This window comes from Oncorhynchus clarkii, chromosome 13, assembly GCF_045791955.1.
Source record: "Oncorhynchus clarkii lewisi isolate Uvic-CL-2024 chromosome 13, UVic_Ocla_1.0, whole genome shotgun sequence".
In the NCBI taxonomy this organism is placed as follows: Eukaryota; Metazoa; Chordata; class Actinopteri; order Salmoniformes; family Salmonidae; genus Oncorhynchus; species Oncorhynchus clarkii.
The window spans coordinates 43,035,861-43,058,847 of NC_092159.1; the positions used below are offsets into that span (position 1 = coordinate 43,035,861).

The 22,987-nt window shown below is 44.9% G+C and overlaps 1 protein-coding gene across 2 annotated transcripts in view; it reads right to left on the reverse strand.

Annotated features, from left to right (window-relative positions):
• Positions 1 to 22,987, reverse strand: part of LOC139423960 (noelin-2-like) — a 101,607-nt gene that overhangs the window by 31,493 nt on the left and 47,127 nt on the right. The window contains exon 1 of one of the 2 annotated variants that reach the window (XM_071175619.1): positions 8,175 to 8,318. The exons of the other annotated variant lie outside the window; for it this stretch is intronic. Coding sequence (XP_071031720.1) covers positions 8,175 to 8,318 — 144 coding nt within the window. Of the gene's footprint in view, positions 1 to 8,174; positions 8,319 to 22,987 lie in introns of those variants that run through there. 2 annotated transcript variants of the gene reach the window in all.

Below are 22,987 nucleotides of genomic sequence, written 5' to 3' on the forward strand. Positions count from 1 at the left end.
CGCTGCAGCTGTACATAGTCTATCGGTAAATAGCCCACCCATTTTTACCTACCTCATCCCCATACTGTTTTTATTTATTTACTTTTCTGCTCTTTTGCACACCAATATCTCTACCTGTACATGACCATCTGATCATTTATCACTCCAGTGTTATTAATCTGCAAAATTGTAATTATTCGCCTACCTCCTCATGCCTTTTGCACACAATGTGTATAGACTCCCCTTTTTTTCTACTGTGTTATTGACTTGTTAATTGTTTACTTACTCCATGTGTAACTCTGTGTTGTCTGTTCACACTGCTATGCTTTATCTTGGCCAGGTCGCAGTTGCAAATGAGAACTTGTTCTCAACTAGCCTACCTGGTTAAATAAAGGTGAAATTAAAATAAAAAATAAAAAAATCCCCTCTGCCGAAGACTCTTGGACCTTCTTTTTTGATATTTTCAGTGGTATTGTTAACAAACAAGCCCCCCATAAAGAAAATGAGAATTAAAAAGAGCACCTGGTTCAACCGTGATTTTGCAGAGTTACTCCCCCTCAAGTATTGCATTTGGCGAAAGGCTCAGCACACGCATACTCAGGCTGACTGGCTCTCGTTCAGGCATATGAGAAATAAGTGCACACAGGCTATCCGGAAGGCCAAAGTTGGTTACTTTAAAGAGCAATTCCCTCTCTGTGGGTCTAACCCCAAGAAGTTCTGGAAAATGGTTAAAGACCTGGAGAATAAACTCTCCTCCTCACAGCTGCCCATGTCCATTAATGTTGATGATGTGATTGCTGACAAGAAGCAGATGGCTGAGCTCTTTAATCACCACTTCATTAAGTCAGGATTCCTTTTTGACTCAGATATGCCTCCTTGCCCGTCCAACATTTCCTCATCTCCCACCCCTTCTAATGCGACTATCCCCAATGCTTATCCCTATTTTTCCCCAGCCCAGCTACAAAGTTTCTCCCTGCAGGCAGTAACTGACTCCGAGGTGCTAAATGAGCTCCTTAAACTTGACTCTGAAAAAACATCTGGTTCAAATGGTTTAGACCCTTTCTTCTTTAAGGTTGCTGCCCCTATCATCGCCAAGCCGATCTCTCCTTTCTGGGAAGGTTCCCATTGCTTGGATGGTAGCCACGGTTCGTCCTTTATTGAAAAGAGGAGATCAAGCTGATCCTAACTGTTATGGGCATATTTCTATTTTACCCTGTTTATCAAAAGTGTTGGAAAAACTTGTCGATAATCAACTGACTGGCTTTCTTGATCTCTATAGTATTCTCTCGGGTATGCAATGTGGTGCTGCTATTTTTATTGACTTGGCCAAAGCTTTTGATACAGTAGACCATTCCATTCTTGTAGGCCGGCAAAGGAGTATTGAAGTCTCCAAGGGGTCTTTGGCCTGGTTTGTTAATTACCTATCTCAAAGAGTGCAGTGTATAAAGCCAGAAAATCTGCTGTCTCAGCCACTGCCTGTCACCAAGGGAGTACCCCAAGGCTCGATCCTAGGCCCCAAGCTCTTCTCAATTTACATCAACAACATAGCTCAGGCAGTAGGAAGCTCTCTAATCAATTTATATGAAGATGATACAGTCTTATACTTAGCTGGCCCCTCCCTGGATGTTGTGTTAAATGCTCTACAACAAAGCTTTCTTAGTGTCCAACAAGCTTTCTCTACCCTAAACCTTGTTCTGAACACCTCCAAAACAAATGTAATGTGGTTTGGTAAGAAGAATGCACCTCTCCCCACAGGTGTGATTACTACCTCTGAGGGATTAGAGCTTGAGGTAATCACCTCATACAAGTACTTGGGAGTATGGCTAGACAGTGCACTGTCCTTCTCTCAGCTCATATCAAAGCTGCAGGCTAAAGTTAAATCTAGACTTGGTTTCCTCTATCGTAATCGCTCCTCTTTCACCCCAGCTGCCAAACTAACCCTGATTGAGAAGATCATCCTACCTATGCTAGATTATGGAGACATAATTTATAGATCATTTATAGATCGGCAGGTAAGGGCGCTCTCGAGCGGCTAGATGTTCTTTACCATTCGGCCATCAGATTTGCCACCAATGCTCCTCACTGCACTCTATAGTACTCTGTAAACTGGTCCTCTCTGTATACCCGTCTCAAGACCCACTGGTTGATGCTTATTAATAAAACCCTCTCAGGCCTCAATCCCCCCTATTTGAGATATCTACTACACCCCTCATCCTCCACATACAACACCCGTTCTGCCAGTCACACTCTGTTAAAGGTCCCTAAAGCCCACATCCCTGGGTCGCTCCTCTTTTCAGTTCACTGCAGCTAGCGACTGGAACAAGCTGCAACAAACACTCAAACTGGACAGTTTTATCTGTCTCTTCATTCAAAGACTCAATCATGGACACTCTTACTGACAGGTGTGGCTGCTTTGTGTGATGTATTGTTGTCTCTAGCTTCTTGCCTTTTGGGCCGTTGTCTGTGCCAAATAATGTTTGTACCATGTTTTGTGCTGCTACCATGTTGTGTTGCTACCATGTTGTTGTTATATTGTGCTGCTACCATGTTGTGTTGTCATGTGTTGCTGTCTTAGGTCTCTCTTTATGTAGTGTTGTGTTGTCTCTCTTGTCATGATGTGTCTTTTGTCCTATATTTATATTGTATATATATATTTTTTTTAAATCCCAGCCCCTGTCCCCGCAGGAGGCCTTTTGGTAGACCATCATTGTAAATAAGAATTTATTCTTAACTGATTTAAATAAATAAAACAATGAAATAAATAAAAGTAATGATGGACTGTCGTTTCTCTTTACTTATTTGAACTGTTCTTGCCATAATATGGACTTGGTATTTTACCAAATAGGGCTGTCATCTGTACCCCTACCTTGTGACAACACAACTGATTGGCTCAAGCGCATTAAGAAGGAAAGAAATTCCACAATTTAACAAGGCACACCTGTTAATTGAAATGCATTCCAGGTGCCAACCTCATGAAGCTGGTTGAGAATGTAAGGGAAGAATTTCCACAACAAGAGAATGTGCAAAGGTGTCATCAAAGGGTGGCTACTTTGAAGAATCTCTGATTCGTTTAACACTTTTTTGGTTACTACATGATTCCATATGTGTTACTTCATAGTTTTGATGTCTTCACTATGATTCTACAATGTAGAAAATAGTAAAAAATCAAGAAAAAGCCTTGAATGAGTAGGTGTGTCCAAACTTTTCACTAGAACACTGTTTATATATTTACACTGAGTGTACAAAACATTAGGATCAAGCTCTTTCCATGATATACTGGAGACTGACCAGGTGCATCCAGGCAAAAGATATCATCCTATATTGATGTTACTTGTTAAATCCACTTCAATCAGTGTAGACGAAGGGGAGGAGACCGGTTAAAACAAGGATTTTTAACCCTTGAGACAATCGAGACATGGGCTGTGTATGTGTGCCATTCAGAGGGCGAATTGGGCAAGACAAATGTTTTCAGTGCCTTTGAACGGGATATGGTAGTAGCTGCCAGGCACACTGGTTTGAGTGTGGCAAGAACTGCAACGCTGCTGGGTATTTCACGGCCAACAGTTTCCTGTGTGTATCAAGAATGGTCCATCACCCAAAGGACATCCAGCCAACGTAACACAACCGTAGGATGCATTGGAGTCAAAATGGGCCAGCATCCCTGTGGAACGTAGAGTCCATGCCCTGGCAAATTGAGGCTGTTCTGAGGGCAAAAGGGTGTGCAACTAAATATTAGGAAGGTGTTCCTCATGTTTTGTACATTCAGTGTATACAGTTGAAGTTTACGTACACCTTAGCCAAATACATTTAAACTCAGTTTTTCATAATTCCTGACATTTAATCAGTGTAAAATATCAGAATAATTTTTAGAGAGAAAGATTTATTTACACTTTTATTTCTTTCATCACATTCCCAGTGGGTCAGAAGTTTACATACACTCAATTAGTATGTGGTAGAATTGCCTTTAACTTGTTTAACTTGGGTCAAACGTTTCAGGTAGCCTTCCACAAGCTTCACAAGGTCCTTTGCTGTTGTTCTGGGATTGATTTGCACTTTTCGCACCCAAGTACGTTAGTCTCTAGGAGACAGAACGCGTCTCCTTCCTGAGCGGTATGACAGCTGCGTGATCCCATGGTGTTTATACTTGCGTACTATTGTTTGTACAGATGAACGTGGTACCTTCAGGCATTGGGAAATTGCTCCCAAGAATGAACCAGACTTGTGGAGGTCTACAATGTTTTTACAATGAGGTCTTGGCTGATTTATTTTGATTTTCCCATGATGTCAAGCAAAGAGGCACTTAGTTTGAAGGAAGGCCTTTAAATACATCCACAGGTACACCTCCAATTGACTCAAATTATGTCAATTAGCCTATCAGAAGCTTCTAAAGCCATGACATCATTTTCTGGAATTTTCCAAGCTGTTTAAAGGCACAGTCACCTTAGTGTATGTAAACTTCTGACCCACTGGAATTGTGATACAGTGAATTGTAAGTTAAATAATCTGTCTGTAAACAATTGTTGGAAAATTGACTTGTGTCATGAACAAAGTAGATGTCCTAACCAACTTGCCAAAACAATAGTTTATTAACAAGAAATTTGTGGAGTGGTTGAAAAACGAGTTTTAATGACACCAACCTAAGTGTATGTAAACTTCCGACTTCAACTGTATGTGTGTGTGTTTGCAGTCAGGATGATTGGTGAATGTGTCCAGTAGAGCATCTCCACAAGTGATCTATCTATCTGATGTATATCTATAACTTCTAACTCCATGCTATATCATACCTCATAAATATTCATCATAGAGATCTAAATATTCATTCATACAGAGGATCTAAGAGCTTCAAATAACAAGAGAAGAGGTTCTACCATCAAACATAAAATAACTACGTATGAATATGGATAAAAGACCACAGAGCGACTTTAATCTGAGTTGGCCCTTTCATCTGCCGTCATAAATCAATCATGGAGTCAGATGTATTAGATTGGTCTTGGGACGTGCTAAAGTTTACAGTCATGGACACCATGCAGCCAGACTAGCGTAGAGACCCCAATCTGAGTGGCAGGCTTCTCTCTCTTTGTGTGGGACCATTGTTTGTTCCTCTAGCTCTTTTGATATTTCCCTTCTTCAGCCTTCTGCATGGCTTTATTATTAATACAAGAGATCAAAGGGACAACAGCACTGTGTGGAGTGTGTGTCTGACAGACTGCCCACACACACTTGTTTCTTGTTTGATAGTGTAATAGAGTTCTGCCATACCGTCTGGTCTCAAGGTTGTGTCTTGTTTTATTGGATTATTCACGGTTTGGTTTTGCACTACCCAGGCTAACCATACCCAGGCTAACCATACCCAGGCTAACCATACCCAGGCTAACCATACCCATGCTAACCATACCCATGCTAACCATACCCAGGCTAACCATACCCAGGCTAACCATACCCAGGCTAACCATACCCAGGCTAACCATACCCAGGCTAACCATACCCAGGCTAACCATACCCATGCTAACCATACCCAGGCTAACCATACCCATGCTAACCATACCCATGCTAACCATACCCAGGCTAGCCATGTTTGGACACTGATCATGGGGACACTAGGGTGAGGAGCAGTACATGGCCTTCGGGACACTGATCATGGGGACACTAGGGTGAGGAGCAGTTGGGACTTTAATATATGAAAATGTTGTTGATGGAAGCCTTCGATGTTGCTTTGAGAGTGATGAAAAATAAGGAGCAACACAAATTGGCTCTTTGTTGAACCAGAACATGTGAAATGGTAAAAGAGAAATAGTCCTCCTCTCTGATGACTCCATCACCACAACATCAAGTCCAGATTCACCACATCAACCATGGAAGCAGAACTGATGTCAATGCCCCTCCTGAAGTAGCTCTTCCAGACCATGGCTCTGTTTCAATAGCCACACTACTATCAATACTAATATACCATCTACTTCAAATGATGTCATGTACTGGCCATGAATTCTAAGTGGGATGCTGGTATGGACATTGGGACCACAGGAGGTTGGTGGCACCTTAATTGGGTAGGATGGGCTTGAGGTAATGGCTGGAGTGGAATTAGTGGAATGCTATCAAATACATCAAACATGGTTTCCTTGTGTTTGATGCCATTCCTTTTGCTCCGTTCTAGCCATTATTATAAGCCGTCCTCCAATCAGCAGCCAGGTCCTGCAGTCCATGTCCACTGGAGAAGAAGTCCACTTAGACCACACCCACCCAGGCAGGAAGTAGAACCACTCCTGTACTACTCATTCAGGGACACTATGGGAATGTCATCCTTCCTAGTTCCTCAAAAGATAAAGCTCTGAGAAACACACAGATCAGACACAAGCTATTTTGATATTGAACTGGAAGAGAAATACCTGTCTTGAGCTGCGCTTGTAGAATAGATAAATACATCTCAGGGAATGTTTAGCTAGACCTCTCTCTACAAGGTCAACACCTTCATAGAGCTCAGCCTCAACCGTGAAAACATCAACAATGTTTCCTCCAGTGAGCCGTTGAGACAGTTATTACAGCTGGGTGCCTCAGTGCAATAAAGTGGTATTTGTTGGTGCAGCAGGCTTTTATGATATGACTGGACTGATTGAGGATAGGGCTCTGTGATAGAGGAAAGATTGGGAAGATAGAGTCATAATTCTCTGGACAGATGGACCCCAGTTCCTGAGACCATAGGGAGAAATGACCAATAAATACACACCTGTAAGTGCGCGTGCACACACGCACACACACACACACACACACACACACACACACTAAGGAAGGCAGGCAATGAGGCAGGCATGCGCGCACACAAACACACACACACACGGACAGAGCTGGACACACACAGATGGACAGAGCTGGACACACACAGATGGACAGAGCTGGACACACACAGATGGACAGTGCTGGACACACACACACGGATAGAGCTGAACACACACAGATGGACAGTGCTGGACACACACATTTCATCAGGGCTGGGCGTTTAATAAGGGAGCAGATGCCATGAAAATAGACTCAGGAAAGAACCAAAGGCTATCACTCGCTACTAATGATCCTGAACATGACAGATTCATTCCTCTGCTTGACACTTCTCAACACCTCTCATCTCATCCATATGGAGCACCCATATGCACAGTCACACCACACATGCATCACAGTGTACACAGGTGTACATCCACAACAAGCTACACAAACCTTCACATCTCAATCTTTTAACACGCTCCTCACATGAGACCCAACATAATGTACCTTTCAAGGAGATAACAAAATGAAGGTCCCTGGCTTGGATTCTGAACGCATACACCTTTACAGAGTCGGTGGATTTTGACACCGGGGACGAAGGAAAGAGAGATGGGGGAACGAGATACGCATCCAACTGGAATAGGGTGTGTAGGAGCTGGAGCCCAAATCTCCCCCCATCATCATCATCTTCATCATCACCTCAGAGTTGGCATATCATCAGTTACACCATCCAGCTCTCTGACATATCAGTCAACATCCTCATCCCTCACTACAGCAGCAGTATCCCAGCTCTGATCACCCACAGCACACAGAGGATTTACCAGCAGGGCAGTTCTCCCCTGATTCTCCATCTCCTCCCAGCAATCAACACAGCAAAATCATTCTGGATCAGTTCCCTGGGAGCATCACTCACACAAGACCCTGAACATCATTCCCACTTCGTCTGACTCCCAGCAGCATCGCTCTCACATGCACCGCTTTCATCCTCTATCATTTCTCTTAGCGCCGCCCCCGTGAGACTCTCCGGTACCCAACCCCACTTCAACCACCCTACCGCTCTGAGACCCTTCTCCCAGTCTCCAACTTATCCACCCAGCAGACAGACCCTCTCCGATACCCACCCCCCAACCCCACTTCAACCACCCTATCGCTCTGAGACTCCTCTCCCGGTCTCCACCCCCACCAACCCCACTTCAACCACCCTACCGCTTTGAGACCCTTCTCCCGGTCTCCAACTCATCCACCCAGCAGACAGACCCTCTCCGATACCCACCCCCCAACCCCACTTCAACCACCCTATCGCTCTGAGAGCCCTTTCCCGGTCTCCACCCCCACCAACCCTACTTCAACCACCCTACCGCTCTGAGACCCCTCTCCCGGTCTCCAACTCATCCACCCAGCAGACAGGTAGAAAGGATGGGAAAAGAGCCGTCTACTGTACGCACGCTGACGATCCTCTCGGAGGTGCCCCCTCGGGAGACGGTGGTCCCGTTGAGTCCCACCAGAGAGGGCAGTGTCTGGGACATCCAGTTGGTCACCATGGCCATGGTGCTGAGCACCGCCCCGATCTTCAGCAGCGGCACGCTCATTTCGCCTGTCCCCCCACCTCCACACCGCTCCTCGCTCCTCAGCCCCTACCACCCCTCTGCCCTGCACTCTTCCACCCCACTCTGCCTGCACCGGGACCAGTTAGTCAGCCAGGCAGGAGCAGAGAACCAGGAGGACAGGCAGTTAGCCAAAGACACAGCCCCAGCACGGTGGCTCTCTCCTCAGCCCAGGGAAAAAACTAGAGCAGCTCTGAAAACCACAGACCCAGGCTTAGTCAATCAGTCAGCTAGAGCTAGAACCAGAGAGCGGGGCAGAGGAGGACAGGAGCTCACATCCAGCAGCAGCATCACACTGGGTCTATCCGTTTGAGAGCAACTGCCTGCCAGAGCCTCTCTCTCCCTCACTCGCTCTCTCTCAAGATGCAGAGCTGCGCATTGGCTGCCTCCCTCTCTCATCCCCTCCCTGGCTGCCTCCCTCTCTCTCGTCCCCTACCTGGCTGCCTCCTTCTCTCTCTCTCCTCCCTGGCTGCCTCCCTCTCTCTCTCTCCTCCCTGGCTGCCTCCCTCTCTCTCGTTCCCTACCTGGCTGCCTCCCTCTATCTTTCTCCTCCCTGGCTGCCTCCCTCTCTCTCTCTCTCCTCCATGGCTGCCTCCCTCTCTCTCGTCCCCTCCCTGGCTGCCTCCCTCTCTCTCGTTCCCTCCCTGGCTGCCTCCCTCTCTTTCGTCCTCTCCCTGGCTGCCTCCCTCTCTCTCGTCCCCTCCCTGGCTGCCTCCCTCTCTACTCCCTGGCTGTCAGCCTCTCCTCCCTTACTCCAGCCTTTCTTTACATGCTTACATCCCTCCTTTATTTTCAGTCTCTCCCTCTCTTTCACGCCTTCTGTCGCAGTTCTCTCCTGACTCTTTAGTGTGTTCATTGAAAAGCACACAGTCACAGAGAGAGACGATGAGACTGTGAGGGAGGCTGCAAGGGTATGTAGATGAGTTGCAGACAAGACAGGACAGGACATTCAGTGTTCAACACCATGACTGTGTTGGGTTCCACTACTCTGTCCAACTCACAGCTAGCCTGCAGCCTGTTCAGAAAAATCACCTCATACACACATACACACTCTACTCAGATGGACTGGAGGAGGAGGAGGAGGAGGAAGATGCAATCAGGGTGGGTCTTAATGAGGAATATGAGGGAGAGGAAGAAGAGGGAGAGGAGGAGAAGGAGCAGGCTGCATGGTGAGGGTATAATGAGGAAGAGGAGGAGTGAGTAGGCAGGCTGTGTGGGATGGGTATTAATGAGGATGAGGAACGAGGTGTTCCAGCCCACAGCTCCTCCTCTCCTCTCCTCTTCTCCTGAAAGCCCATCAGTTACCCTGCTTCCTGACTCCTCCTTAATCACCCTGTAATATGCACACTCAACCGCTACAGCCCCGCTGGCCACCACACACACACACACACACACACACACACACACACACACACACACACACACACACACACACACACACACACACACACACACACACACACACACACACACACACACACACAGCTATCTTTTAACTCAAGCTGAATGAACCCCCTCTCTCAAAGTACTGGCCATGCGAAGAGCTTTCAGTGTGGACCTAACTAACTAAACGAGTTGATGAAATAGAAAGTTAATCAATAATAGGAAGGTAATTATAGAAGTGGACAAAATTGGAAGCCTAATGGATCTGACTGTGAAATGAAGTGGGAATTAATAGGCTTTTCATGGAGCAAAATGGCTGCCATGTCGTGCATCACCCAGGTGGATGCTACAGAGTGGGGGTGGTGGAGTGAGTATGTGCAAAGCAGTTGATTATCATCGTTGTCATCAGGTGGTGGTTGTTATCATCATTACTTTCTCTTGTTCTTGTGAAAGTGTTTCTTGAACCAGGCAATAGTGTCATGTTTCAGACCTTCTGCTTACTCTGCCCATAGAAGATGGTGTCAGTTTACCCTGTAGGGATAAAATGACCCTCTAAAACAGCAGCCACTCATAATGATGACAGACTGCCTGGGTGTGACAGTATGCCCATGTCATCCCCTCTCCTCTTTGTGTATGGTGACTGATTGATCTTGTCAGACAAGCCTCTCCTACCCAGATACCGACACTGGGCAGGGGCTGGGGAGATGGTGAGTGATATGGGGCTTTCTGTGTAGGGCCATGGGTTGACATGTTATGAGAGGAGACAGCTTGCTGAGCTCTATCCAAGACATGTCAGGCCTCCTCAGCTCACCTGCTGGCTCTCTCTCTCTTCCACTCTGCCTCTCCAGCCTATTGCAGTGACAAGGCTTCCCTCAAGTGGTCAGTAGGAGCATTACAGCTGTTCAGCTCACATCCATTCGCTTGAGGCCAATCAGCCTTTGGCAATTACTGCCTCGCCGGCGTTTACCCGATGGTGGTGACACACGATTGTCACAGTTTAGTATCATGATGGCATGTCAAGGAATAATTTAGTCATACATCCTCTCTTTACAATCATCTGTTGTAATGGTTCTGTTTTTCTATGCTTTCCCTTCTAGGCTGTCGTATGATGCATTTATACATGTAGCTAGACTATTCACAGATCACACACACACACAAACACACACACACACACACACACATCCCTGCAGGATCCTTGCCTTACCCTGGATATGAAAGAGTAAAAGATCACAGCAAAGCAGACAGAAATACCCCTAGTCTAGTTGAACTTGAGTACGAGTGGACTCTGAATTGCCAGGGACCTCACAAAACGATATTGTCCTGATACGGTGGCAGGTAGCCTAGATGTTAGAGTGTTGGGCCAGTAACCCAACGGTCGCTAGTTCAAATCCCTGAGCCGACGAGGTAAAACATCTGTTGATGTGACTAACGTAAGCACCCATTAAATTATTATTACTTAGGTGCCGACACGATATGCATGTGATTCGATATTGTGCTTTGATGTCACAAAAATATTGCTCACCATGTGCAGACAGTGGCGGTAGATGCCATTTATGATGAGGGAGGACTTTATTTCAATGTTTTTATGAGCGTGGCCTTATTTCTATTACAGCATATTGGATAACTGTCATTCATACTTCACCCTGCTCAATGTAACATGGATAGGCTTAGGCTACTACATGTAGGCGCACAGGTCCAGAGAAATCAGAGTAATGAAGGTGACAGACAGTGACACATTCAATACCGCCATGCACACTCTTGCCTGCATCTAGCTGATCTAGGTTGTAAAAATGAGTCCAACAGTTGCAGACGAGAGTTTCTATTGGACATATTCAGGTATGTTTATCCCCGTTTCGTTCCGTTTTGTTTCTGTTTAAGAAAGGCTTTTCAACAGAATCGGCAGAATGAATACACCCCTGATCACATGAAAACACAGAATTAACAGCCACATATAAACCGCATGATCCCTTAGCTCGATGTAGCCTATATATACTCTGAACAAAAATATAAAATGCAACATGCAACAATATCAAAGATTTTACTGAGTTACAGTTCATACATTGAAATCAGTCAATTTAAATAAATTCATTAGGCCCTAATCTATGGATTTCACATGACTGAGAATACAGATATGCATCTGTTGGTCACACATACCTTTAAAAAAAAAGGTAGGGGCGTGGATCAGAAAACCAGTCAGTATCTGGTGTGACCACCTTGTCCCTCATGCCGTTTGGTTACCTGTTCAGGATTCTTATGGCCTGGGGGTAAAATCTGTTGAGAAGCCTTTTTGTCTTAGACTTGGCACTCCGGAACCGCTTGCCATGCGGTAGTAGAGAGAACAGTCTATGACTGGGGTGGCTGGGGTCTTTGACAGTTTTTAGGGCCTTCCTCTGACACCGCCTGGTGTAGAGGTCCTGGATGGCAGGCAGCTTAGCCCCAGTGATGTACTGGGCCGTACGCACTACCCTCTGAAGTGCCTTGCGGTCGGAGGCAGAGCAATTGCCGTACCAGGTAGTGATGCAACCGGTCAGGATGCTCTCGATGTTGCAGCTGTAGAATCTTTTGAGGATCTCAGGACCCATGTCAAATCTTTTTAGTGTCCTGAGGGGGAATAGGCTTTGTCGCGCCCTCTTCACGACTGTCTTGGTGTGTTTGGACCATTCTAGTATGTTGTTGATGGGGACACCAAGGAACTTGAAGCTCTCAACCTGTCCCACTACAGCCCCGTCGATGAGAATGGGAGCGTGCTCGGTCCTACCCTCACCACCTCACCACCACCTACCCTCCCCACCTAGGGGCGGCCCGTCAGGAAGTCCAGGATCCAGTTACAGAGGGAGGTGTTTAGTCCCAGGTTCCTTAGCTTAGTGATGAGCTTTGAGGGTACTATGGTGTTGAACGCTGAGCTGTAGTCAATGAATAGCATTCTCACATAGGTTTTCCTTTTGTCCAAGTGGGAAAGGGCAGTGTGGAGTGCTATAGAGATTGCATCATCTGTGGATCTGTTTGCTGTTTGCTGTTTGCTGTATGCAAATTGGATTGGGTCTAGTGTTTCTGGGATAATGGTGTTGATGTGAGCCATTACCAGCATTTCAAAGCACTTCATGGCTACAGACGTGAGTGCTACGGGTCTGTAGTCATTTAGGCAGGTTTCCTTTATGTTCTTGGGCACAGGGACTATGGTGGTCTGCTTGAAACATGTTGGTATTACAGACTCAATCAGGGACATGTTAAAAATGTCAGTGAAGACATCTGCCAGTTGGTCAGCACATGCCTGGAGCACCCGTCCTGTTAAACCGTCTGGCCCTGCAGCCTTGTGTACGTTGACCTGTTTAAAGGTCTTACTCATGTCGGCTACGGAGAGCGTGATTACACAGTCGTCCGGAAGAGCTGATGCTCTCATGCATGCCTCAGTGTTGCTTTCCTCGAAGCGAGCATAGAAGTGATTTAGCTCGTCTGGTAGGCTCGTGTCACTGGGCAGCTCATGGCTGTGCTTCCCTTTGTAGTCTGTAATAGTTTGCAAGCTCTGCCACATCCGAAGAGCGTCGGAGCCGGTGTAGTATGATTCAATCTTAGCCCTGTATTGACGCTTTGCCTGTTTGATGGTTCGTCGCAGGGCATAGCGGGATTTGTTGTAAGTTTCCGGGTTAGAGTCCCGCACCTTGAAAGCGGCAGCTCTATCCTTTAGCTCAGTGCGAATGTTGCCTGTAATCCATGGCTTCTGGTTGGGGTATGTACGTATAGTCACTGTGAGGGCAACGTCCTCAATGTACTTATTGATAAAGCCAGTGACTCATGTGGTGTATTCCTCAATGTCATCTGAAGAGTCCCGGAACATGTTCCAGTCTGTGATAGCAAAACAGTCCTGTAGTTTAGCATCTGCTTCATCTGACCACTTTTTTTATAGACCGAGTCACTGGTGCTTCCTGATAAAATTTTTGCTTGTAAGCAGGAATCAGGAGGATAGAGTTGTGGTCAGATTTACCAAATGGAGGGGAGGGAGAGCTTTGTACGTGACTGTGTGTGAAGTATAGGTGATCTAGAATTGTTTTCCCTTTGGTTGCACATTTAACATGTTGATAGAGATTTGGTAGAACTGATTTAAGTTTCCCTGCATTAAAGTCTCCGGCCACTAGGAGCGCCGCCACTGGGTGAGTGCGGTCTTCGTGCCAGCATCTGTTTGTGGAGGCGAGTAGTGTGTCCTGCAATTTATCACAATATACTCTACTTCAGGCGAGCAAAATCTAGAAACTTCCTTAGATTTCGTGCACCAGCTGTTGTTTACAAATATGCACAGACCGCCCAACCCTCGTCTTACCGGAGTGTGCTGTTCTATCCTGCAGGTGCAGAGTATATCCCGCTAGCTGAATATCCATGTCGTCATTCAGCCACGATTCCGTGAAACATAGGATATTACAGTTTTTAATGTCCTGTTGGTAGGATATTCGTGATCGTACCTTGTATAATTTATTGTCCAATGATTGTACGTTGGCGAGTAATATTGACGGTAACGGCAGCTTTCCTACTCGTCTTCTGCGGGTCCTGAAGAGGCATCTGGCTCTTCGTCCTCTGTACCTGCATCGCTTCCTCTTGCGAACAACTCTGCCGGGTGTTTGGAGAATATCATGTGAGTCTTGCTTGTTGTTGAAAAAATCTTCTTCTAATCCGAGGTGAGTGATCTCTGTTGTCACGCCCTGGTCATAGAGAGGCTTTTATTCTCTATTTTGGTTAGGCCAGGGTGTGACTAGGGTGGGCATTCTAGGTTCTTTATTTCTTTGTTTTCTATTTCTTTGTTTTTGGCCGAGTGTGGTTCCCAATCAGAGGCAGCTGTCTATCGTTGTCTCTGATTGGGAATCATACTTAGGCAGCATTTTTCCCACCTGTGTTTTGTGTGTAGTTAGTTTCTGTTTAGTGTCAGCACCTGACAGAAGTTTTTTTTCCCCTTTCACTTTGTTATTTTGTTCGAGTGTTTTTTGAGTAATAAAATATCATGAACACTTACCACGCTGCGCTTTGGTCCGATCCTCATTTCAACAAGGGCCGGGACAGCTGTCCTGATATCCAGCAGCTCTTTTCTGCCATAAGATACGGTTGCAGAAACAATATGTACAAAATAAGTTACAAATAACGCGAAAACACCCCACATAATAGCACAATTGGTTAGGCGCCCGTAAAACTGCTGCCATTTCTTCTTCTTGCTGGATATTGGCGGGAAATGGAACAGGCTGCCGTACACGTCATTCCACAGCATTCCCAAACATGCTCAATGGGTGACATGTCTGTTGAGTATGCAGGTCATGGAAAAACTGGCGCATGTTTCATCTTCCAGGAATTGTGTACAGCTCCTTCCAACATGGGGCCGTGCATAATCCTGCTGAAACTTGAGGTGATGGCAGCGAATGAATGGCACGACAATGGGCCTCAGGATCTCGCCAAGGTATATCTGTGCATTCAAATCAATAAAATGCAATTGTGTCCGTTGTCCGTAGCTTATGCCTGCCCACACCGTAACCCCAACACCACCATGGCACTCTGTTCACAACGTTGACATCAGCAAACCACTCGCCCACACGCTGTCTGCCTTCTGGCCGTATAGTTGAAACCCAGGATGAATCTGTGTAGAGCACACTTTTCCAGCATGCCAGCTGCCATTGAAGGTGAGCATTTGCCCACGGAAGTCGGTTACAACGCTGAACTCCAGTCAGGTCAACACCCTGGTGAGGACGACGAGCATACGTTTCTGACAGTTTGTGCAGAAATTCTTTGGTTGTGGAAATGCACAGTTTCATCAGCTGTCCGGGTGACTGATCTCAGACAATCCCACAGGTGAAGAAGCCGGATGTGGAGGTCCTGGGCTGGACTGGTTACATGTGGTCTAAGGTTGTGAGGCCAGTTGGACGTACTGCCAAATTCCATAAAACAATGTTGGAGGCGGCTTGTGGTAGAGAAATGAACCTTCAATTATCTGGCAACAGCTCTGGTGGACATTCCTGCAGTCAGCAGGACAATTATACTCACACTCAAAACTTAAGACATCGATGGTATTGTGTTGTTTGGCAAAACTACACATTTGAGAGTGCATTTGGATTATCTTGGCAAAGGAGAAATTCTCACTAACAGGGATGTAAACAAGTTTGCGCATAACATTTGAGAGAAATAAGCTTTTGGTGCTTGTCTAAAATTTTGGGGATCTTTTATTTCAGCTCATGAAACATGGGACCAACACTTTACATGTTGCATTTATATTTTTGTTCAGTATAATTCCTTCTCTCCTCCTCTCACCTTTTCCCTTCGCTTGTGGACTTCAGTGCACAATACAACAGTTGTCTGTGGACAGGCGAAAAAAACCTTTACAAGCCAAACGTTCCTACCATAACCGCTACACACAGCCTACATCATTGTCACCATATTAATGTCATAGTCAACATAGCTACTGGAACTAACTAGTTAGTAAACCCGCTACAATCATACAGTACAGTGTACAGCAAGCAGTTTAGCAGTTAAACTTGGGGGTCCCGGTGGCAACTCTTAGAAGAGTTCCATTGTTGGAAAGCCATAGCCAGCTAGCTAACATAGCATCCCCTTGTTTGACCCGGGTGTTTGAGTAGGCTAAACTAGTATTCGCTAGCTAAGTCAGTGAAAGTAAAAAACATATACTAAAAAATAAGTCTCTCTCTTTTGCTTCTCCTTAATTTTAGAAGAAATTAATTTGTTAAATTGTTCAACTATTGTCTTTCTCTCTCTTTGGGTGAACTACACACCACATGTTATGGACTGCACTGCTACCTAGCTGTAGCTTATGCTTTCAGTACTAGATGAATTCTCTGATCCTTTGATTGGGTGGACAACATATCAGTTCATGCTGCAAGAGTTCTGATACGTTGAAGGATGTCCTCCGGAAGTTGTCATAATTACTGTGTAAGTCTATGGAAAGGGATGAGAACCATGAGCATCCTAGGTTTCCTATTGAAGTCAATGTACCCAGAGGAGGACAGAAGCTAGCCGTCCTCCGGCTAAACCATGGTGCTACCCTACAAAGCGCTGCTGAGGCTACTGTAGACCTTCATTACTAAACAGTTTGTTTTAATAAATTATTTGGTGAATATATTTAATACATTTTTATCAAAAAAGTTAGAGAGAGAGGAGAGAGGAGAGAGCATGATAAAATTAGTTTTGATCAATAATGGAAATAAAAGTGCTGAAAGCATGTTGGCTCACTATTTTTGGGGTTATGTATTGTGTGTAATACAGCATGTTTAAGCAACACATCATACATGTGTTAGCGTCAATGGCCACCGGGTGGCAGCAGAGGTTTAAAGAGATGATGTAAATAAAGTGACGGATGTATCACCACTGACAACCATACAGTATCTCACCTTGTGATACTAGTACATGTTTCTACAGAACTGATCTATCAAATCTCTACTGATCTCTAGTTTGTAAAACAGATACGCAAGATGAACTAGAGACAGTATTGGAGAAAGCAAGATTTACTGGGAACACAATAACATCTGCCATATCTACTAGAGGAGAATCTATGCATTTCAGTAAACCCACTGTCAGACTAAAGTTGGCACTTTTATGATCCGACAAGCTTTAAGCAAATATTGTCTCCCGTCTGGACTACTGCAACTCGCTGTTGGCTGGGCTGCCCGCTTGTGCCATCAAACCCCTGCGACTTATATAGAACGACACAGCCCACCTGGTGTTCAGCCTTCCCAAGTTCTCCCATGTCATCCCACTCCTCCACACACTCCACTGGATTCCAGTCAAAGCTCGCATCCTCTACAAGACCATGGTGCTTACCTACGGAGCAGCAAGAGGAACCGCCCCTCCCTACCTTCAGGCTATGCTACACCCCAACCCGAGTACCCTGATTCTGCCACCTCTGGTCTCTTGGGCAGTTCCCGCTCCGCCCAGTTCAAGCTCTTCTCTGTCCTGGCACCCTAATGGTGGAACCAGCTTCCTCCTGAGAGTCCCTGCCCACCTCCCAAAAACATAAAACATTTGAAACCCTACCTCTTCAAAGGGCATCTTAAAATAATCCCCCCAGTGCCTTTTGTAAAATAACACTTGCACCCGACAGCCCATCCCACCCATCTCTACTGATAGCTACTTGATTGAGTACAAATGTACTATGATTGTGCTTGGTTGTCCCACCAAGCTATCTTAACATGAATGTATCTTAACATGAATGTATCTTAACATGAATGCACTGTCAGTGGCTCTGGATAAAAAAAGTATTCTAAATGTAACGTAAAGCCAATCTGACATTTTACCTCCTTTTACCTTTCTCTCCAATTCTCTACTCTCCATTTCTCTCCTCTCCTCCCGTTCTCTCCATTTCTCTACTCTCCTCATTTTCTCTCTATTTCTCTACTCTCCTCCATTTCTTTACTCTCCTTCTCTCGATCTCTCTTCTTTCTTTCTCTATATTTTTCCCAGACTTTATCTTTCTCTACTGACCTTTCGCTCTCTCCTTCTCTCTCTCGTTCCCTCCCCCCCTTGCCTGGCTACCCAAACTTCTTGCTAGGCCAAACGCCACCACCACTGACAATTTCTAGAACGCAAACACATTTTAACCGTTCTGATTGGTCCCATAAACCGGTGGATTGGGTCAGAGCCAGAACACACGTGGGTAAAGCGACGTTTGGAAAATGTGTCATTGGCTTTGATACTCTGGTAAGAGATGATCCTGATTTTGACGTCAGCACAAACGGCTTCAACCATGGCAGTCTCAGACTGAATTACAGTATGTAGCAAACACAGAGCAGAGGAATAATTATATTTGAGTCATCAGGCAATCTCCCCTCTCGCTCCCTCCCTCTCTCCCTCCCTGTCTCTCTCTGCCCTGTGGCAATGGTGAAATGGCATCACATCCCTGTATTTGGCTTGTGTCCTGTAGGCCTCTCATTCCTTCTATTTCTGTCCAGAGCTCTTAAACTCTCATTAATGATATTAGCCATATTCTCTCACATCTACATCCTCCAATACATGTCTGCATACATACTTAATGTACATACCACGACAGCCAACTCATGTCTTTTGATGTCTTCCCACATGCAACAAGACTAAATAGGGTGATACACATCTAATGAAAAATTACATTGTAGTCGTTGCCCATGGCGATTTTCTATAAAGGGCATTTTTAATCAGTTCCTACTGTGAGAATGCCCACCAACAACAGAAATGGTGGTCTCTGTGTATCGCCCATGGAGGGCAGCAAAGCACTGCTGAGCCCCGAGCTATAAACTTTCTGAGACAACAACACTCACTACTGCCTCGCTGCGGTTTAGACTGCCGACAACTGCATCAATCACACGTATTGACTAGTTACACATGCACCATAAACACAGCTTCTGTCCAGCTCCACTCTCTGTCAGTCATAGCTTGAATATCACCTCACACTTCTTCTGTTGAAACAAACTCAATCCAAGCAACAGTACTAGAGACCAATGCTTTGTCCAAAATGGTATCCTATTCCCTATGGGCCCTGATCAAAAGTAATGCAAATGTGGCCATTTGGCCACATAACAAGACTCATTACCCCAGCTAGGAGCTACAGTATATCTAGGAGCTAGGCACTACAGTATAGCTAGGCGCTACAGTATATCTAGGAGCTAGGAGCTACAGTATAACTAGGAGCTACAGTATAACTAGGCGCTACAGTATAGCTAGGCGCTACAGCAGGGGTGTCAAACTCAAATACCCAGTGGGCCAAAATGTAAAACCTGAACAAAGTCACGGGCCAACATTGAACAAATTAACCTTTTAATATGGACCCAAACAAGTTTTGCTTTAACATTGAATATGGAACAAGCATCGCTTATTACCATACAATGTATAATTTAATAGTGGAGACATGCAAAATCGAATTTCAAATGAAAAAACACATCAATGGCATTCATTTATTAAATAAATACAATTTAAATAAAAATTGTATGCCTCTTTTCTATTTGCAGCCTTCTGATTTAAATACCAAAATAAACTTTTTCCACTGGCTAATAATTTTACAAATAAAATGATAATAAATCAATCAACCATTCAAGCCCATGCCTTGTAGCAAGAAAAAGTGCATAAAGAAAACGTTAATTATTGCACACTGGTCTAATCTGATGTGCCCAAGCCAGATACCTGGCATCTCTTCTTGGATGCTAGTTCATCAATGTCTGGGCTCAAGCTCTGAGCTGAAGAAATCCTCAGTATCGAGCGAAGATGTTCATCAGTCAGACGTCTCCTGTGAGTTGTTTTGGTCATCTTCATCGAGGAGAAAAGTTGCTCGCATAGATAAGTGCTGCCGAACATGGAGAGCATCTGAGCAGCTTGGGTGCGGAGCTGAGGCATTGTGTCAGGGATGAACCGTGGAAACTGTGCGGCGCCCACAGCATCATACTTTGACTTCAGCGTGTCGTTGCACTGGAGTTCAATCAGCTCCATTTGGATGTTGGTTGGTGCATTTTCCACATCAACTGCGAAGGGATTACTAAGCAGTTCAAACTTGCATTTCTGGGCATCGAAGTCGGCAAATCGCCGGCTAAACTCAGCGGAGTTTTTCAGCAAACTGTGCGCATGGGAACACGGCGGTAGAGATCTGCGCTTTTATGGATTGGCAGCAGGGAAAATGGCAAGGGTTTCCTTGCAGCATCTGATTCTCCCACAGGCACAGTTTATTTATTTATTTATTTATTTATTTTTTAAACTCTGTTTATTAAGTTTTGAACATACACACACACAGACAAGACAAAGCAATATAAATAATACACTCAACTAGAAATAAAAATACAAATAAAAAAAAATTTAAGAAAAAGAAAAAAAAAAAAAAAAGCTTTTAAAAAGCTTTAAAGAAACCATACTTTAGACAAGTTAAACACACCAGGCAGAAGGCTACAGAGGTTAAAGGGCAATCTATAGTACAGGGACAGAGCAAACACCTCACCATTGTTCCTGTAAGCAGTCAAGGGATAAGGGTGGAGAAATGCAACCACTCACAGAGAGTCATGGCCACAGACCGACCATCCACTGGACAAAAAAAAAGTTTACAATGCTTTAAAATAAAAAATTATTATTCATGTAGGCGTGAACAAAATGTAAAAATAACTGGGAAAAACAAGCTCACACTTCAGTCTCTGCCTGGGCAAGATGAACAAGGCATCTGCGGACCACAATCAATAAGCACATGGACCTTAATACCCCCCCAGCAAAAACACAGAGAGAAGCTCCTCCAACCCTTAAGTCACAGACTTATTTTAGTATTAATTGGGATGCCATCAGAGGATGGACTGTTTAAAGTAAGACCAGAATGGAGCCCAAGCCTCATCAAACAGTTTGGGGTTCCCACGTGAATTGAATTTAATTTTTTCTAGTTTCAGAGAGCACAACACATCCCTCACCCAATATTTATACGATGGGGGAGCTGCCATCTTCCAGTTCTGTAGTATTAGCCGTCTAGCTAAAAGAGTTGTATAAGCAACAGTGTCCGACTGGATTCTTGATAGGGGGGTACCCATGGGCAGTACTCCAAAAAGGGCTGTAAGGGGAGACGGATCTATAACAGTGTCATATATATCAGAGAAACATTTAAATATTAATTCCCAGAAACCTGACAGTTTATGACAGCCCCAAAACATATGCAACAGTGTGGCTGGTTCCACCTTACATCTGACACAGGTAGGATCAAAATCAGAGAATATTCTTCCAAGTTTGGCCCCCGACCAGTGGATACGGTGAACCACCTTGAATTGAATGAGGCTGTGTCTAGTGCTAAAAGAGGACGAGTGTACCCTGCGCAGCACAGATTCCCAGGCGTCTTCCCCAAGTTCCTCCCCCAAATACTTTTCCCATCGAGTCTTTAAAGGCACCAGAGAAGGGTTCTGTAGGTCATGAATGATTGCATATACATCTGAAATTGCGCCTCTAGGAAGCTTGTTCAGCTCCAAGATGCTCTCTATAGCAGTATTCGCAGGCCTATTGGGAAATCCAGGTGTGTTAGCCCTGACAAAGTTTCTAGTCTGGAGATAGCGGAAAAAGTGGGATTGGGGGAGATTGAACTTTTCCTGCAGCTGAGAAAAAGAGGCAAATGTATCATCAAAGAATAATTGGGCTAGCGAGGAAAGGCCTAGTGAGTGCCAAATGCCAAAAGCCCCATCATTCAAAGATGGAGGAAATAAAATGTTCTGATTGATTGGGCCTGATAGAGAAAAGCCTCGGAGGCTAAAGGCTAAACGGAACTGATTCCAAATTTTAAGAGACTGCTTTACAATTGGGTTGGCACACCTTTTGCCTAGGGACACTGGGAGAGATGAGCACAGCACAGAGGAAAGTGCTGCAGGTTTACACGATTCAGACTCCATCTGGGCCCAGAGTGGTCTAGGGCCAGTAGGATCAGTCTGCAGCCAGTACAGAACGGCTCTGAAATTTGCAGCCCAGTAGTATGTCTGAAAATTTGGTAAAGCTAAACCCCCCAATGACCTAGGCTTCTGTAAATGTTTTCTACCAATCCGTGGTACCTTGCCATTCCAAATAAAATGCATGAATGTTTGATCCAGTGAAATAAAAAAAGATTTTGGAATAAAAATGGGTAAACATTGAAATAAATATAAAAATTTGGGCAACACATTCATTTTAATGACATTAATCCTTCCGATAAGAGAAAGGGGTAGCGAATTCCAAAAAGTAAAAGATTGTTTCAATCTGTCTGCTAGAGCAACAAAGTTTTCCTGAAACAAATTAGAATATTTCCTTGTCACTTTTACTCCCAAGTAAGTGAATTGATCCCGGACAATCCTAAACTGAGAACTTGTGAAAGAGCACTTTAAAGCAGCCTTGTTTACCGGAAAGAGCTCACTCTTGCCTAGATTCAGCTTGTACCCTGAGATTGATCCAAACTTTTTAAGAACAGATAGGGCACGTGGCAATGAGGTATCGGGGTTGGAGATAAACAAAAGGAGGTCGTCAGCATATAGCGAGACTTTCTGCTCTAAAACCCGCCCTGATTATGCCTTGAATGGCATCATTAGAGCGTAGTGCAATGGCGAGAGGCTCGATTGCCAAAGCAAACAACAAGGGGGAGAGTGGGCAACCCTGTCTGGATCCGCGGTGCAAGGGAAAATAGTCAGAGGACAAGTTATTGGTCCGTACCGAAGCCATGGGGGAAAAATAAAGAATCTTTATCCACGCAATGAATTTGGGGCCAAAGCCAAATCTATAAAGGGCAGCTGTTAGGTAATCCCACTCAACGCGGTCAAACGCTTTTTCGGCATCAAGTGAGACCACCA